The sequence below is a fragment of the Thermobia domestica genome, chromosome 15, assembly GCF_964235325.1.
Source record: "Thermobia domestica chromosome 15, izTheDome1.hap1.1, whole genome shotgun sequence".
In the NCBI taxonomy this organism is placed as follows: domain Eukaryota; kingdom Metazoa; phylum Arthropoda; class Insecta; order Zygentoma; family Lepismatidae; genus Thermobia; species Thermobia domestica.
This window is the reverse complement of record NC_137468.1, coordinates 147,262,131-147,282,524: the sequence shown is the minus strand read 5'-3', so window position 1 is coordinate 147,282,524 and position 20,394 is coordinate 147,262,131. Positions and strand designations below refer to the sequence as shown.

Genomic DNA, 20,394 nt, shown 5'->3' with positions numbered 1-20,394 from the left:
GTATGATTTCTTTTTTCAAAACTGCGAAGTAAATATAATTGGGTGCTTCGGAACAAAGAGTCCGTGGTTCGATGAATGTTATCGTGTAGTAATTTAAGCGTGACGGATTGTGATAATTATAGATTTATTAGTGCGTAATGTAATATATGTATGGCCTGCGTGTAAAATGTATGTAATAGGGTGCCTGTAAAATATTACTTCGTGTGGAAACGAGTAAATAATGAATAAATGTAATGATATAGTAATAATATGATTATGATAAAAAAAATGAATGAGATGATAGGACACGTGTACTTAAATGAATAGGCTCAATGTATATTATATATTGAGGATATGGATATGTTTACTGAAAATCTCTCGCGTTTTGACTTCTAACCCAATGCATTCATTTAACCGGGTTTGCTATTGGGTAATAATGTGTAATTGGGAATTATATGTTACCTCACATTTAAATATCTCATATTAACAGCTCCGGTTCTTAAGCCTTTCATCAGATAGGGTAGCATCATGTAGGAATTACCTTTGAAGGTTTACGGAAATGATAATTAAGAAAAATAACTGCTATATCCTATGATCATCGGAAGGTACAGGTTTGGTCATTTGTACCTTTAACATTCATTGACTCTCCGAGATTTTTTTCTACGCTGCTTACATTATTTACCGTTCAGTGTTCATATAGCCAATGGTTCGGATAGGGCCATCCAACTAAATCAACCGCTACTAAATTAATATCTAGGTCCATTGCGTACCCGGACGTCGACCCCTAGTCCTCTTAAGTATTTTAGTTTCTTTTCTTAGTTTAATTAGATGATGGAAATTAACGACGTCCTGACCTTGGCATGTCTACGCAGGGTAGCCATCGGTGATGTTTGGTCACTGAAATCACCGATCCAAAATTCAATTTATTTAGATTTTTTTTATTTTGGCAAATTAGTAGTTAGGAATATCTTAGCTATTATTTTTACTCTAGTTTCTTTACTGTTCTTGAACCTTCTTAGTTCTTCTGAGGGGTCGAATAATTTTTTTACTTAGAGATTTCAAAATTGGGGACGCAGTTACCTGGTCCCTTTCCCCTCTCCTTTTATCCTGCTGATGTGGGCCGGATACGGGGCTCAGATTTCAATCTTACAAGCATACTCTTGTGGGATTGGGATCTGATGGACACAGACTTGCATCCTTGGCAGCAGGACGCCCCCGAGACTACGTATTTAAGTAAGTCACTCTCTTTCGGCATATGTAAACCTTTTTTGGCTGTGAGTTGTTATATACTTAAATTCGATCACTCGTCTGTGTGGTGAGTAGTACCTTAATTTTCCTTCTTTCGTTGGCGCCGCTTTCTCTATCTTGTCTCTTTCTTCCTTCTTACGTCAAGATTTTCTAATTTCAACCTTCCCCCCGGTTCTGAAACTCACGAAAACATACAAAGTTCATATCACTTATTTCGATCGTATGTACTAACTGAGACATCGAGGGATACAATTCGTGGAGGTATTTCCGGTATTTCAGAACAACTTACTACCATTTTTTCACGATACTCAACCCACCATGGGAGGGACTGACGAGAAGGTACACTACGACTTCAGATTCCACTGATTTCTGGTTTTCTTTCTACTGATTGGTTAAATGGTGTATATGTATTAGTAATTTGGGCCCACTAATTTCAAATAATCTTGATTTTTCCTTTCTCTGCATATACATTTATATATGCATGCTTACATAGTTTGGGAAGTTACGTGCCTGTTCTATTTGCTGTATTTCCACTTCTTGTGTCAACTTATTAAATAATATCAACCATTTCTTTATACGCGGATCGTAGTAAATTGAATCTTTGTCAATTATCGGGTATATATATACATTTCAATGTTGCAACCTTATTAAAAGAAAATAATTTTTGTTAGGTTTTTTTTTATTTTGAGCCAAGAAATGCGAATACTTATTAAATATGAAAAGGTTATGTAGAAAATTAAGTGTCTACGAAATACTAAGATTGATATTAGAATAAAATTTATTATATTGAGTAATATGGATATATATATATATATATATATATATATATATATATATATATATATATATATATATATAAATGAGCGCATATGTATGTAAAGGGCTCGGTATTTACCCTGGTTTTTTTAGGTTGCCATAGGTTTTGGCACCCGATATTGACCAACCATTTGTGATAGTAAAGTATTACCGTGTAACTCTTAAAAAAATAACACCTTACGGATTTGTTATTAATGTTTGTAACTATTATTTTTTTTAATACTATGTTAAATATTGTATGTAAATAGAACAAGTAACAGTCGTAAAACTAAACCTAATCCGTATTCAAAGTTATTTTTGTGAAACCATAAGGAAATCAGTGAATTACAAAACAGTGTGCCCCAAATCCTTCCCCTAGGACTGGAAATATAACTATTCGTCATTCGCTAGTTCAGTGACTCGAATCTCTTGACTCCACGATATAGTCCAGAAATAAAATTCAGTGATCTTTATTCGAACTGAATTTAATTAACAATTTCGTAATGTAAATACAGGACCTTGGATAGGTCCAGGAACCTAGCTCCATTGAGATATCGTATAGTAGAATGGAAATATGTTACCAATGTTTGGGACTGGATTCGATATCTTAAATCTTGATAAATTTTGATTTTTTTTTATGCTAAGTGCGTCAAGTGACGAAATGAAAAAAATATATAATGTGAAGCAACTATATTTGTCTGTAGTTAAGACAAACCACTAACTACTCTTATGGACGCCCATCATAGTGCCTAAAGAGAGTTGATAAACGAGTTATTATCGACGTGACGAAAGGACTCATAAAATTGTCGAAATTTCTCCTCTTGGGATAGAGACTCAATAAAAGTGCTACCAAAGTTTTTTTTTCCAAGTGATAAACCAATTATATTTTTTTCCTTCACATTGATATGTATTCGTTCATACTGAATCTTAAATATGTTTAATGTTGATTTTTTCCTTCTTTCGTTTTGTCGACTATTTAGTAATGTAATCCAACTCCTAATGTATCTAAAAAGGAAAATGTGTTATTCGATATTGTTGAAAAGTAACAGGTATCTGTGCATGCCTATGAACCATATAATATTTTTTTAATTCATGTATCAAACTTTTCCTGTTATGTCAAACTAAATTTTCTTGGAATGTAATAAATGTCTTTAGAAATGTAGTTAGGTTAGTTTAATTCAACTAAATGCAACCCGTAGTATACATTGTCCTGTATGAATGTGTGTCTGAGTGAAATGTAGGCTTAGTATTAAGTGCACCAATTCTCATGACACATATATGTGACTTACTGTAATTAATGGTAGGCTAGAATTAAAGTCGTTGAAAGTCAATACTAACTCAATTTAAGTTGGCTCTATAAAGGGAGAGGAAAGGACAGAGATAGCCCGAACGAATAATCATCCTGGGAGAACTTTGAAAGTCAAAATCTTCGACAAATATGTGTTACTTTGATTTTTTTGTTCCCTGTGGTCAATTCTAGCATGCCGTCCACTTCATCATTTATACTTCAAGTACTGGATATTAGTCAAGAATTCTCGGAAATATTGAATAAACTGTTAATTTAAACTTTCTCATCTATCTCAGAGCTAGATTGGGATAATTGGAGTTAAATGAATCTAGGTCTGGGGGGTATGGGTTAACATGTGTCTATCTTTAATCACCTTAATACCAAATACTCACCCAATACCTATTGGAAATGACTTCAATTCGATAATTATTCACTTTCCTTTACCATATTTCTCAAAAATATCTAGTAACAGTTCCCCTATTTCCTCATCTTCTTACCTTCCCTCTTTTTCTCTCCTGTTCTATCTTCCTTTTCCTTCCTTCATCTTTACTTCTATTTTTTTAATAAAACTGAAAAGGGGGTCGTGACTGGGAATTATATTTATAATAAACTCGGTCACGTATTTATTTTATTTCATTTTATTTTTCTTCGGAAATCCGATATAAAAGTCTTCTCATTTCTGTTGAACCATGTATGTTCGAAAGTAAGAAATGGATAATATATTCCTATTAAGTTAGATATAAGCTCATAGCTTCATGAATATTCCCCCACCAGGGGTGAAGAGTTCCCACTCACGACTTATTCCATGCATCTCATTTGCTACAGAGCGAGTGGAATTGTTTGTTCCTTTATTTATTTATTCTTATCTTTCTTTTCTTTTCTTTTTTCCCTTTTCATGCTGACATGTAGATTAAAGTTTCATTTTCGCTTTATGACAATTCAGATTGTTTTCATAAAATTCTTGATAAGTTTACAGCTTTTTAGAGGCAAAGGTTTGAATTATTTGCACATATTCAAATTGACTAACATAAAATCAATAATATTAATATACATCATTTGGAATAAAACACAGAGTTGTTAAACAAAATAACACGAACAGGATTTAAAAAAAACAGTCTATGGGAACTATCACCGAAAAATTGGAACAACAACAGGTTACAGGCTAACCAACTACTCCATGCAGGTATGCTTGCATTGTACTTCTTGCAAAACGTGTATGTTGAAATTATAAATGAACCACTGCCCGTATTTCGTGGCGGGGACAAATAGCCTCGATGCTTGCGACTCCATTAAAACACAACTAATATTGATCAGAACTTCCCGTACTTTGAATGTATTTGTGTATACTGTATGTCTGTGTGTTTTATCTAATCCTTTGTTTACGCGTATAACAATGAATATCTGTGCCAATTCAGACTGTGTCAGATACATAATAACTACAAATTATGACATAATTGCGTGTATTTCTAATATAACACATAAATCCTTCTCTCTTTGAGAATTTCCCTGCGCGTTTGCCACGTTTACGGAAAGGGGATTTTAAATTTGGATATGAAAGCTTCAGAGATTTATTTTGTTTAATTATAACTTCATTATTTTTATTTTTTATTACTTTTAAATCAGGAGCGTCATTTCAGATTTTGCTTGGGGGGAGGCAAGACTCCTTGACATAAGTAAAATTTTGCATTCTCTGATTTACTACTATTCCATTGATAAAATCTATATACATCTCAAAGTCGGGGGGGGGGGCAAGTGCCCCTCCCTGCCCTCCTAAATGACGCCCCTGTTTTAAATATCTGTTTTCTTCTTTCGCATATTTCCAACAATACATATAACATTTTCTTTCACGATAAAGAGAATTACTTGTATTATGTATGGGACACAAATTTTGGACAGGAGTGTACATCATGATCTTCCAAATTAGTGCCTTTATCTATACATACATTTTGAACATGAAAGTAAAACAAGTGACTCGCATTTCGCGTTGTGAAACTACAAAAGAATTCCAAATTATAGAGGACTCCATATTAAAACTAGGTTTGGTAGGTCTATCACTTCCGGTTCCAACAGAGAGATAAGGTCGGAGATGCTGAATCCATATGGGAAAGAACAACTTCTGGTCAATTTCTACCCTTCTCGCTCTAAGGAAATCAAAATTGAAACCTTATGATATAGTAGACTTCTACTGCTTCCTGTTTTGTTACGAAGATAAGGACGGAATTAGAAGCGATTCTTGTAATAGTGAAAAATACCAAAAACATTTTCTCACTATCTATTACCATTTTATCTTAGTGACCTTCACTGTTGATTCTGAAAGTCGTATATTCTATCACATCCGGTTTGAATACACGAAAAGAGCGTAGGATAGATGATCTTATCTCTGTGATGCTGAATCAATATCGGAAAGTCATTATCTCACTATCTCTATCTAGATCAATATTGATACCGGAAGAGGCGCTAAATATCTAAATCTTCCGGTTTTAGGAGAGAGAGAGAAGAATGAAACAAACTTATTCCTGTGAGACTGAATCAGTTTCAAAGAAACCAATTTTTGCTGTCGATTTTCACTTTTGTTTAATGGTGAGCAATGATAAAATCGAAAATAGCTGAATTTTTACAACTCACGACTTGAACATAGAGCTAAGAAAGGAATAAAACCTATTCTGTTGACACTGGTTTATATCATGGTGCCCACGGACTACAGAGCACTATTCTACGAGTCAAAGCAATAAATATATTCTAGTTTTCGGGTCCCCGTCTGTAGACAAGAACTGCCTTATGTAGCAACGTCGCTGAAAAGAACCATACAGTACGTCTCCCACATCAAATATTACTTCAACTCTTTTTAAATAGCAATTGAAGTTGATACACGTTGATACTGGGACAACTTATTAGCATAATAATCGATGGAACTCTTTGATGGATTCGTAGAGCAGTGATAATGGTTCTAAGTTAATATGCGACGTTGCCTCATATTGAATCTTTTAATTCGCTATAGCGGCTGAAGGAGGCCCCGGAAAGTATACCAGTATATAATATTTTCGATTTACTTTTACCTGAAGATTAGCACTATTGTTTGTTGGCACCATTTTTAGAATACTCGATATCGGTATATTATATATAAGATTAGTTTTTCTCTCTTACCGCTTCTGCTGTAATATCTATCTACATACAGTATAATCTGATGGAAGGCCATAACCTTTCCATATGGCTTACCATATTTATGTATAGCATAGTTTAGAAGTTTACCAATTGAGTTTTAATTTATGAAATTTCTTTAGAGTTGCAAACTACGCTACTTGGAAGTGTCGGAGGAAATGGAGAACGGCTATGTCAATCCACTTGTCTCTCTGTTTGTTTGTCTATCTGTCGATGAGTATCAGAGAAAAAACAGTGAGAGATATCGAGAAGTGGTCTATTGCATTCGAATTAGCGTCCCAAGAACAGGTTCCATCTCCTCCGTCAACCCTTTATTGACGGAGTAAATACCGAAATTGCATACGAAAAATCTATCACGATTACAACCTACAGCACCAAATAAATGGTAGTACAGTGAGATGAAATGAAATGAAATTTTTGAGTTTTACCTCCCACAATTATGCCGGCTAGGCTAAAGGAGACTGTGAAGATGAGAAATGAATGAAGATAGTGGGAGAAAACGGGAGAACCCAGAGGAAACCCACGCACACGGTGTTTGTCCACAATGGTAGTACAGTGTGCCCGTAAAGTTGCGCAATGTAAAGGTTAATTGCGTATATATTTTTTTTTTATCTAAGAATGACTAAGACCTGACACTTGAAACAAATGTAAGCATGTTCTATGTAGATATTTTCGAGATCATGACCAAGGCTGGAATTTGTAACGTTTTTGTGCAATAACGAAAAAAATACCGAAAGTGTAAAATAAAAAAAAATATATGAAAAATGAAGAAAATCACTATTCAATTGCAGAAAACTGATTTCATGCGAGTGAATTCCTGTGTAAATGTGTAGTATGCATCAACATTTCTCGATTGGTGTGAAAAATGTGACAAAGTTGATGCAGTGATACATTATAAATTTTTGCATAAAAATTCATGTTATCAATTATGTACAAATTCTCATTGCTTATCATTAATTAACCTAAAACACACCTGTTACAGTAATTTTACAACAGTGTTGGCGGGGGCCGCGTTTCTGTAAAAAACCACTAATTTTACGGACTTGCATTAAATAACCTTTTTACATGACAATACTGCATCAACTTTGTCACATTTTCGCATCAACGGTTAAATGTTCATTCATACTGCACATATTTACAGAAATTCACCCACAGGAAGTCAGTTTTTTGCAACTGAATATTGATTTTCTTCATTTTTCGTATATATTACAATTTCCTCAATTTCTTTCGTTCCTACACAAAAACGTTACAAATTTCAGCCTTAGTCATGATCTCATAGAACATGCTTACATTTGTTTCAAGTCTCAGGTCTGTATCATTCTTAGATCAGAAGATATATACAATCAAACTTTGGGTTGCGCAACTTTACGGACATATTGTATTACTAATCGAATGTCCTAGAGCACAAGATCAAAGAAATCAAGAATGTAACGCTTCAAATTATCTACTTTTGAATATAGGGCAAATAAGATAGATAATTTAAAGCATGTGGAATAAATAATAATAATAATGTTATACTTACAGTTTCGTTGAAGAAGTGACTGGTTAAACAGTATTTCCTCCAAGGATTTCCAGATTTTAACTCTACTTTATAGTTTTTCACTCTTCCTCCTAAAAGAACAAAAATTAATGTCACATCTTTGAAATTATTCTTTTTAATTTTCGAACCTCACAAACCAAAAAGTGTATGATACATAGAAAGAAAGAAACAGATTTAGCGAACTGCACTTCGGAGGCTGCTTTTGAGAGAAGTTGCATACATAAAAATTTAAAGTTTTGATACTTGTTACAGAAAGAAAAAAATAAGGGGTCTTGGAAATCTCTTTTCATACTTACTTTCCTGAGTCAGTTGTTAATCCGGGTGGAGAGACCTTGGTAGTAGATAACATAGGTGGTTCATCTCGCACATAAACAGATGTTACCACTTATTTTAAATCATATCCTTGGTAAGACATTGTTGGTGCGTTAGGTGGAATTAATAGGTAAATGATTTAATATATACATTGACCAGCCAAAAAAACAATGACAAGCAGCTATTTTTTGAACGAAGTAATTCGGATGATGTAAAATGCAGAGACACAGCAGAATCGCTTGCCAGACGGAGATAACTACCTCACTCGACCAGTCAGTGGGATGTTTGGGCGTAGAATAGGAAAGGTCGGCGTATATGGGAGTTTCATAGGTGCCAGACTACGATGATCAACAGATCCGGAAAGAAATGAAATGAAATCTTTGAGTTTTACGTCCCACGGTTATGCCGGTTAGGCTAAAGGAGACGGTGATGATGAGAGATGAGTGAAAAATGGTGGAATGAAGAAAGTGGGAGGAAACGGGAGAACCCCGAGAAAACCCACGAGCACGGTGTTTGTCCACCACAAAGTTCACTTGGCGGGGGCTGGGATCGAACCCGGGACCCCAAGCACCAGAGGTGAACGCTCTACCACTGAGCCACCGCGCCCCCCAACAGACCCGGAAAGAATTTTACGGATACAGTTCGACTTGTCGGGTGCTCGCGAGTTACCCTGGTTAGTGTCTTCCAAAGATCGGAAAAGGACGGTGAAACCAGCATTAACCCACAAGATATGAGGCGTCCATGCCTCAACAAAGATGTCGGCCGTTGTGGACTGTCGAGGCGAGTATAAGAGGATAGAGTACATACACACTGTAGCACAAGTATCAGCTAACTTTTACAGTGGACAATATTTGAGTTTTTCTGAGCACTCAGTTCACCACACACTGTTAGATATAGGCTCCGTAACCAACGTTCCTCAGGTGTGCCAACGTCAACCACATGGTTAAACGATAATGACTGGAATGGGTGCGACTATTATCATTGGATTGCAGAGCAATGGCACAATTTTACATGATCCGATGAATAACGGCACTGCCTTCATTATTTCAGGAGGCCAGGACAGAATTCCTCGTCTTTAGGGAAACAGATGATCGAGACGTGCATATTAGGATAGCGACAGGCCTGGGTTGCTTCCACTTATCATTTGGAGAACTTTTATATGGTCATTCGCTGGCCCGGTTGTGTGTGTGGAGGGCGCTATAACGATTCCTAACTATCGGCAGATCATTGCTCATTACACATACCTCATTCATGCGGGTCATATTTCCAGTTGAGAACAGCATCTTTCAGCAGGACAACGTTCCTTATCACAAGGCCAAAGTTGTGCTCCAGTAGTTTGAAGAGCACAGTGATGAATTTCAATTTCTAAAATGGCGCCAAATCTTACAAGACTTCAAACCAATTGAACACGTTAGTGATGTCATTAAGTGTCATACGTCAAATGGACAGAACTAATTAAATACAATTCAGACTAGTATGTTTATACAGAAAAAAGAATGTTGTAATTTTGTTTCAGTTTACATTACATTTTCTAATGAAGACATTATTACTATGTTATCAAGCTATTTTATTTAAATTTGCCGAATATAATAATTATAACTTCGTATAATTATTTATAGTTATACTTGAAGAAAACCCGTCTGGACACAGTTTTAATTCTTGATTCATGATTCATTGCTTTAGTAGTAGTAACAAGGTCTGTTATTTTTCTGAAAATTGTCAACTTCGATTACGTTGAATTGTTTTCGACTAACAGTACCGAGAAGCAATTATTCGAATCTATACTTGCAAAAAAAAAAATATTATATATATATATATATATATATATATATATATATATATATATATATATATATATATATATATATATATATATTTCTTCAAACTATGAGACCAATAATTATCAAATGCAGCAATTCTTGTATACAAGGATTAATAAATTCGGTAAGTTGTCTTCCTTTCGTTTAAAGAAAGAGAAAAAAAAACTAATTTCTACACCCGTAACTTCTCTCAAGAGCCGTCACTGCTGCACTAACCTTTATGAACGTTAAGTCAAGTTGTATAGTATTAGTAGTCTTGTGTGGTCATATCGTGCTTCATACTGTCGTGTAGTTTGGCAGCAAATAATATGTTTGTTTCTCGACTTAAAGACTGCAAGAACATGGCACATACAATAATTTTTAAACCCAGTTTTATCAATTTTATGAACGTTATATTTCTTTGAAATAAAGTTAAATTTTCTCTATGTTCAGTTGATTTAAAATACAACAGTAGAAAAAAAATTTACTTTCTTTAGGAACCAGTAAAGATGTTGACGAGAAACCTTTCCTTAGGCGATTTATATAGCCTTGAACCAAAATTAACAGTAAACATCTGTTTTATAAGCCAAGAACTCAATACCTACTACTTAATTACGTATATACTTCTCGTCATTGTGTCAAATAGATATACAGTATTTTATAATACGACTGCGTCATACGGTTTAAAATATGGTACAAACTTTTTATCCAATTATGGATGCGAGTATGTGTTCTATAAACTAAATAAATGAAAGTTAAGCGTTCCACTGTGTTTTATTTTATTCGAAATGATCTTTTTAAAGGGTACCTTTACAGACAGTAGATGATAAAGGCAGTTAGTTGCCTTTCAAAACGTCTGTTACAATTAAAGGAAACAGACATGAAACATATAAAGTTTTATTCATTTAATTGCAAAATATGTTATACAAATATGTACTTAGTCTACATGTTGTATATGCATACGTGAAACAGGTTTATGTATATTCTATATGTAAACACTTGTAACGAATTTTCACTCTCGGAAATTAATTTTTAAAAAATAGAGTACCGGTATTTGAGACGTTTAGTATCAAAATCCGCCACATCCATTTCGCTCAGTTTCGAGTAATCTCGCAGAACGTGTAGTGAAGCTCCATATATACGCGTACAAAGTCCCATATTTGAACTAGTTTTTTAGTGTGGAATATTAAGCTTCTAAACAAAATCCTGTTTCCATAGAATTCCTTTAGATCAAACATATAGCAAGCGATATGTAACTCAATTTCGGTTTAAAAAAAAAAAACTGCTTTCGACACTAGGCGCCTCATTTCAGAGTGAAAGGGCAATACTTGAAACGGTAGTATGAGTAACTTTAAGCAAAAAACGTTCACGTGAACATGATTCCTATTCTTTACGGTTTGAAAGGTACATGTTGTAAACCAGTTTTGACATTATGTTGTTTATTGCTCACGCTGTAGCAATTCTACAGAAGTAACACATAACGCATTTACAAGGTAATCGAATGACCTTTCCAAAAGTGTGCGTGCATCTATGTGGCAGTTATGTCTTTCGAAGGGGAAATTATTGAGATAAATTTGTTCCCTTAAATAATCTTAAAATGATATTGGCTTTCCGAAATCACCCTCAATAACTTACTTTGCGAAGACACCACTGCCACATGTTGCATACTGTTAGAAAGGCCCTTCCATTACCTTTCAAATGCACTACATCTCCCCTCTATAGAGTAAATAAGGATGAGTAATAACAAACACAATATCAAAAATAGTGTACAACCTGCAGCTCTTCTGCCACAATTTCCCAAAATATTGCTTTCTTCCCAGAAACACCCTATATATACCGAGTGGACGTGCATCAATAACAGAAAATTTGGGAGATGAATCTACAGGTACACGGTAAAAAAAAAAAATAGTTGTGTTAATTCAACTCAATTTTAACACAGGTCAGTGGTTCCAGCGTGACTATCACTATGTGGTGTTAATTCAACACAGATTCCGCGGTGTTGGCGTTTAACACAGATGGTGTGCTACGTTTTTAACACACAACCGGTGTTGAACGGTATTAAATACAGATCTGTGTTAGTATTTTCGGTGTTGATTCGACGCCATGTCAGGGTCGGTAGTGTGCAGAAAAATGTTCAGTGTTACTTGTGTCGGTGTTGCACCAACACGAAGAAAGTAACACAGTGTGTAGTGTGTTAATTATTTTGTGTTAATATTACAGCATGTCAAGTATCAATATAACCCTGTCCCTGTCCCTGTGTTACTTCGATATCATTTTCTTATTATTGCAACACACAATCTGTGTCATAATGCAAGGTCAAAGCCGTGTAAGTAAGACCGTTTTGGTGTTAATTTTAACACTCCCTGAGGTAAAATTCAATGTCAGACCACCAGATTAACACCGTTTTTGGTGTTAGTTCGTCTCCATTTCTGTGTTACTACAACACCTATTTCTGTGTTGAAATAACTCCGTGTGTGGTGTTGATGTAACCATTTTTCTGTGTTGGAAAACCATGTGGTGTGCATGCTTACGTTTACCAAAAATTCTAATTTTAAAATAAGAATAGTAAACTACAGAACACTTCATATAGAAAATCTTTATAAAAATTTTTGTCCCCCTTCCCAACATTTATTATGAATTATTTCTTGATGATGCAAAACACAACCTTCACCAACATCTTATACAAGAATTATAGAAAACTCTTATCTATATCCTTATAATATGTTTGCCTGTTAATCGTGATTCTACTTGTTTCCACCATTTTTGAAGCACGCTCCCGGTTCTGACTGGTGAGCTCTAGTGCAGAGTAGAAGTGACACAGTAATACGATGTTGACATATTTCTCGCTGTTGACATATTTCTTCAGAAACGTTATGTAAAACAATTGAAAACACATCGCGCGGTTTGCATGTTGAAATTTTGCGTACTCTGGATTTGTTTAAGTGTTTCTTTCTTTCTACTGTGTTTGTCTGTAGCTTCAATTCATAAGCCTTTATAATTAGATGCGTAACATATTTGGCAATCACGCAGAAAACAACACCGAAGATCCTACACTTGTGTTAATTTAACACACAGGCTGTGTGTCATTTCAACTACCGGCATTTGACACAACTCCAAATGGAAAGTGAGTTGTTCTAACCACCTGTTTGTGTTATATTTTAACACAATCGTGTTAACACATAGGCATGTCGTTGAAATAACATAACTATTTTTTACTGTGTAAAAACAAGCAAAAAATGTCATATGAACATTGGATAAATTCGGCTTCGTTTGGACACTAGACACATCTGAAATGTCACCTTGTAAGTTGGCAGGTTGCAATATCGCCAGTAAAATAGTTGGTTTTTTTTTTTTTTTTTTTTTTTTTTTTTTTTTTTTTTTTGCTTTACAAATGAATGAAAATGGCAATAACATAGTGACTATCAAGGTGGAAAATATACGAAGCTCCACAAACAGGGCATTCCCAAATAAAATCCGACAAACTTTAATGTCACACAGAATTCAGTTGTAAATAACTAGTCTAAAATGAACAATTGAATCAAGTCATTTAGAGGCTGTCCGAAAAGAACTCAAAATGAACGCCATACCCTTTAGAAAAGATCTTGAACATGAATCAATACAAACAAACTAATGTTGTACTTACTCAACAAGATCGGATAATTACTCTTCGAAAAATTGCTGTAAAACTTGAAGTAAGTGTTAGGAATATTCAATTTTGTTCTAGAATAGACTATAAGGAAACTTCAAGGTAGCAACTAGGATCGAGAACTGAATGATACTCACTAGTGGCTTATGCCGATGATGTTAATCTGATAGGAGATGATATTAGAACAATAGAAGGAAACTCCTGCAGAGACATAGGTTTAGAAGTAAATGCAGAGAAACTAAATACAAAGAAATTCGCTATAATAATAATAATAATATTACAATTTAGGGATACGTTAAAATATAAAGTTATATACTTTCGACAAAGTTCGTATTTTCAAATAACTAAAGTCAACACTAACAGACCAACACAATATTCCAAAGAAATCTAGTAACAACTTCAAGGAGATAATTCTAGTTATTATTCAGTCCAAACTCATTTGTCTTCACGGATCTGATCCAAAAATTTGAAGATGAAAATATATACATAAAACTATAATTACTACTCTTGTTCTGTACGGATGCAAAATATGGACTATTTGAAGGAAGAACGCATACTAAAACTATTTAAAAATAAAATCCTGAGATGAATATTCGGACTTGAAAAGGGCAGAAATGGCGGGAACTTCATAACGAGGAACTGCGTAACTTATATCGTTTGCTTAACATTGTTAGGGTTATTGAACCAAGAAAGATCAGCTGGACAAGTCATATAGCCAGAATAGAAGAGAGTAGGAACGCTTTCAAAATTTTAACTGAAAACCGCAGATGGGAGGACAATATTAAGATGAATTTCTGGAAAATAGAAATACAAAGTAGAAACTGGATCCAGTTGGCTAAGGACAAAGGTCAATGAAGAGCTTCTGTGGATGCAACATTGAATCTTCGGATTCCATAGGCCATAGATTTAATTACTTGGTAGTATAGAAACTATTAGGACCTTAAGTTAGAACGTGAGTGTTTGGTATATTTCGCGCTTACTGAAGTTGTTAGTTAATAACATTGTTAATTGACCAGGAAACAAAGTATATATTTGATAAAATGCGTACTACTATTACAAAACAAATTACAATAATAATAATGTAGACTATTTTACTTACTTTCAGGAGCATCCCATTTAAGTATTAACTTAATTCTACTGTCAGGCATAACTTCGTAAGTTACATTCAAGTTTTCTGGAGGACCTGAAATTAGAAACAGCAAAATTTAAATGTTTGTAATAATCATATTATTTGCTGCTGCTTTTAACATATTACTATATGAATACTATGTATAGCTAGCAATGCATACTAGGTACAACGATGAACACAAATGAAACTATAGTCAATGAAATTATCTTTCCTTAGAGAAACAACTTTTTGCGAAGACTATTTTGCAGTAAATATTGAAGTAAACAAACAGGGGAGCACAAAAATTTTCCGTTGTGGTTTAGGACAGGCGCATGGGTGGGAACGTTTTAAATAAGATACAATAATAATAATGTAGACTATTTCCTCGACTTCTTGTCTGTATTGTAACATTCTTTCTTCCAGGGTAAAGATGTTACACGGGAATTTCGGACTTTTACCAATCACCTTTTATTATAAAGGTTTCCTCTTATATAGAGTAGTAATAACTATTACAGATAAAATATAAGTCTCTCTTAGATAACTTGATTGTTTGCTGTTGAGTTTGTATCTTAGAGTGAGAGAAACCAAGGTTCTTGAGGCCAATGTAAAGTACCTCTCAGAGACCAGACGGTCTAGAGAAGGGGCTAAATCCCAGGGATCAGGTGTCCTAGGGAGTAGTGAGGTGTTAGCACGTCCTATAAAAAGAAACTCTCAGAGACTAGGCGTCCTAGAGAGCGGTAAGGATAAAGGAGCTCTCAGAGATCAGGCATTCTAGAGAGTGGAGATTGATGCCTTCTGTAGCGTGTTGGCTTCTTTTATCCTGAAATATTGCTCACTTGATTAATCTTTGTCACTTCACGATCATGGACGATGGTTGACGCCGTCGTCTTTGTGGTTGTCGTCTGAAGTGTGTTTAAGCCAGCATGCGGTGTTGGAAGAACATGTAGAGCCTTGCAGTCTTTATGAATGCCATTCTTAATCCAAGATGGTTGACAATTATTATATTTCAATTCAGTTTTGGTGCTTCGTTAAGCATGAATTGTTTAACACTAATGTCTATATCTTCTTTTCTATTGAAGAGGGATCCATTGTAGTTTCAAATCTATATTATATATTTTCTGGTTTCGATGCTATAGATTTGGCGTGGACTTTGGTGCAGTAGATTTTTTCTCTGAAGTAGGAGGAATATCTAGAAGTTTATGAAAACTAAACCAAACTAAACTCCTGGCGCGCCCTTGGGAAAAAAGGCCTTCCAGTTGACTCATGTTTTCGGGTAATGTCTGATCAGCACATCGGTTTCCTATTGAAATGTATCGTAAATCATGTGAAAATGTTAAATTAGATCTTTAAGCTTGCATTTATTTAAAGGGATCTCAAAGTGTTTATATGGAAAAGAGATAAAATTGCTATTGTGATGCCTAAGTTACCATCTCCATATAGCAATAATAAGCAAGTTGCTACACTACAAAAATAATCACTGTACCCAATAAGGCAATATATTTTCTACTCTACGAACTATTGATTTTAATAAAAGAAAACAAATGTATTAATTACTATACGATATAGATGAAGAACAATGGTTAATTTGATAAATACTATAAGTAAATGTGAGAATAGGGAAGTAAATGACAGAGAAGAGTGTAGTTGGAAGGGGAGTTTGACAGGGATGCTGTCTCTCGCCTAAACTATTTAATATCTATCTACAAGAGATAGTGAAATAGAGCCTTCAGAATGAAGACGGCTTTTCCGTAGGAGGTAGAATGATTAGGTGTATACGGTTTGCAGATATGGTGCTTCTTTGCAGAATGTGAAGAGAAAACCAATAAGATGTTAGAAAATTTGAGGAAGCGCTGTGAAGATCGATGTAAAATATATAGAAACAGAGGGAGAAAGTACAACAGGTAACTAGTTTTCGACTTCTGAGTAGTATTACTAGTTTTACGGGTGCTTAATTTGAAAAGAATTTTCAAAGAAAACTGTGTCGTCAAAGAGAGATTTTTGGGATATTTCTTAAGGGTAGCATTTTTGAAGAGAGAGGTGAGGAAAAGAAAAGATGAAATCTGACGTCACAGTACCTGTAGCTTTATCTTTTCTGCTGGACTTCCTGCTATTTTTCTGTAGTTTGTCCGTCGTTCTGTATGTTGACAACCGAATTACAGATTGTTTGGTTCGTTTTTTAATTTACTCTCGGTGTTTCCAATTGACTGCCGTGCACTCCCCGGACCGACTCCGTTGACAGTCTTTTGACAACTCCGTGACTGAGTCCTAAGATTACTCCAAAGACCGACTCTCGACAGACTCTGGAGACTAACTTTGATAATCAATTCCAAAGACTCCGACTTACTCCATAGGCTCCGCGTGACTCTCCGTTTCCGGGTTGAAGGGAGAATTCAAAGACAAAGATTTGCTGGTAATTTTGCTGACTCCAGGCACGTGTAGATAAGATGTTTTATTCTTAACAGGTACTCATGACGTCAGAGATGGATAGATAGTTGGGAAAGGAGCTTTCTCAGCTTTATTACATAAAAAACATATTGACATAATACATTATAAACAAATACTTTTACGATTTAGTTACGAAAACACAAAATTACGGAAGAAAAACATTGACTAAATTTTCAGACATATATGAATTTTATTAACTAAGACTTTCGAATGACTAGCGTTTTTTGACACATAAGAAACAGTTTTATGTAATTAGGAAGAAAAAAAGAAATAGTCTTACAACACCAATGATAAGTTTTAAAGAATATTATGTTTCTTATACAAACAATAGATGATTTTGTGGAAGACCAATGAAAGTTAATAAATAATAAATATTAGTGAAATAAAAGCAAGGATAGGAATGGCGAAAGAAGGCTTTTGGAGGAAGAAAATTATATTTTGTAGGACCTTGAATAAAGAGATGAGGAAAAAAGACATAAAATGCTTCGTGTGGAGTATTGTACTGTATGAGGCAGAAACATGGCTATTACGCTAAAGTGATGAATAATGGCTAGAAGCTTTCGAAATGTGGGTGTGGAGAAGAATGCAGCGAAATTGCTGGATCGAGTAGAAAACGAATGACAGGGTGTTAGAAATGATAGGGGAGAAAAGAACGATTTTAGATATTATTAAGAAGAGGAAGAAAAATTGGTTGGGATATTAGCTAAGAAAGAATTATATCATGAGGGACATGCTAGAAGGTATGATTGCAGAAAGAGAGGGAGGTGGCGAAAGAGACTATAACAAATGGGTGATATCAAAACATAAAACTCGTACTTGAAGACGAAGAGGTTAGTGGAAGATCGTCAAGTATGGAAGCTTCTCAGTTGCAGCAAGTGGCCTGCCAATAATGGCAAAATACTTATGATGATGATGATGGTTGTTTTAAAGACAAGCTTTGAAGAACAAGTTTTCAGTTTATAAAACTAGTTTTTGTCTTAGATGCTCTTTAGAAACAAAAGAATAGAATGATAAAGTCTTGTACTCGAGAATTTAAAACCACGTTTCGTTTAGTAGCAAACACATTTTCATGAAATTAGAATCTTACCTTTTTTTTTTTTTTTTTTTTTTTTTGCAAGTTAGAATTGTAGTTTCAATTAATTCGGATACTTGCACTACCAGGGTCCTTTTATTGTATTACTCAGTATTGTATTCTACACCATTGATCGTGTAATTTGCATAATTGTACAAGACCTGCGAACAAATACTTCCATGTCCTTACATCACCAGCAATAACAACGGGAGCTGCAGTCTCCTTACCAGTTACACAGAAATAACTGTGTTTTAAAATGTTCATTAGTCTAATTAGCCAATTAAGATATACGAATGACCAATGTATTAGACAGCCACTTTTGTTGTTCTGTTTGAGAATTTACATTTTCGGGAAAAGAAGTAAAACATGTATATTGGAAACATAAATAAAACAGAGCTATACATATGGGATATAGGATTTATTCTTCTAATGTTGAATAGAAAATGTTAAGTGTTAAGTTTGGCTTAAGATACATGTCACGTTGATGGGAGGCATGGTGGCACATTGGTAAAGTGTTTAGCTCTAATGCGAGAAATGCCTGGTTCAATTCTCGGTTATGCAATCTTGTGGGGAATGACATGGTGTCCATGGGATTTCTTGGACATTTCCTTTTCTCTTACATTTTCATTCCACTAACCATTTTATAATCATGGAATTTCATCAATCATTTGTCTCCTTTATCCCACAGGCATATCTGTGGGACGCAAAATTAGAATTTTCGTTTTCCACACATTAATATTTGAGTAGAAATTCATGGAACTGGTCCGAAGTTGGTACCATAATCAATGTCAAAATAGTGATAAATCTAATATGATAGCCGTAGGTTTACCCAAATATATTAAACAGAATTTCAATAAGTATACAGTGCTCATGAAACAATATGCGTTGCCCGTAGACTACTACAGTTCTTTGCAAGTGACAATATTAGTTACCAACTGTAACGTTCTCTGGACCACTCACACTTGGGAGTATTTAGATCACAACGGAAGAAAGTACAGCTTCCAAACTTGTGAGGAAAAAGAGGAGTTTGTATGGAATATGAAAATTAGGTCATGCTGATGCTACTTATGGTTGTTAGTTGTAATTCAGTTTCTACGTAGGATTCTGACTTTACAGTAATTCGAGCTCTTTCTCTAAGCGCTTCATGCAGAGCTTATTTTGGATGAAAGGGATTAGTCTCTTTAAGAAATTAGCAGAATTCTCTTCGTGAAAATGGTGAAACTACTGCCTTCGCAATCGTTGCATCAGCGAAAGATGAAACAAGAGAGTGTTGATTAGGTACGAAGTTCCAGTTCAATCACAAAAGTAATTCTATGATATTGTTAGCGTTCAACGGATAGAAGATTGTCCAAACGGTGAAACATATAGGGTGTACCAATCGATAGATCTTGTTACCTTACTAAATGATAAGCATGAGTGTAAAACCATGTGCGTAAGTCTTCGAGAAAATGGGAGAAAAATGAATTTATTTTGTAAACATTAAAAGTTAATATTACGTACAGGAACCATACCACTTATTGAGTTAAAACTGATCCTGAAGTGTACTTCCATTAAGCGTTTCATCTTGATACTAGTTAGATGACTTTTTTTTTTTTTTTTTTTTTTGTCGTTGTTTAACTAGGACATTGTTCAAATAATGATATATGCAGTGTATTTCAAAATGATATTTCCAATTTTGATCACGTATAAGTCAGACATGGAAATCGATAGAAATATGCGATCTGTGCCATAATGTTCATACACACCTAAAATTTACTAGTCGTGTAACAGAGTTGAGTTGATTTTAGTTTAGCGTCCCGTTCAGCAGCGAGGCTATATGAGACATGGACCTACTGATTGGCGTGGGAGACCCGGGTTCGATTCCCGGCGGGAGCTCATGTGGTTCGGATTCCACGTTAAAGGCGCGTACGCTAACCGCTTAGCCACGAAAGAGCTCCAGTCGTGTAACAGAGTTCAATGTGTGCACCATCAGAATCACGCAAGATATCTAAGTGATATTCCAG

General features: G+C 34.8%; 1 protein-coding gene across 1 annotated transcript in view; it reads right to left on the bottom strand.

Annotated features, from left to right (window-relative positions):
• LOC145671288 (uncharacterized) overlaps positions 1 to 20,394 on the bottom strand; it is a 1,722,162-nt gene that overhangs the window by 1,089,149 nt on the left and 612,619 nt on the right. Inside the window, exons 3-4 of the mRNA XM_081740242.1 lie at positions 14,866 to 14,949; positions 7,992 to 8,080 (exon numbers count right to left, since the gene is read on the bottom strand). Of these exons, the coding sequence (XP_081596368.1) occupies positions 7,992 to 8,080; positions 14,866 to 14,949 (173 nt within the window). The remainder of the gene's footprint in view (positions 1 to 7,991; positions 8,081 to 14,865; positions 14,950 to 20,394) is intronic.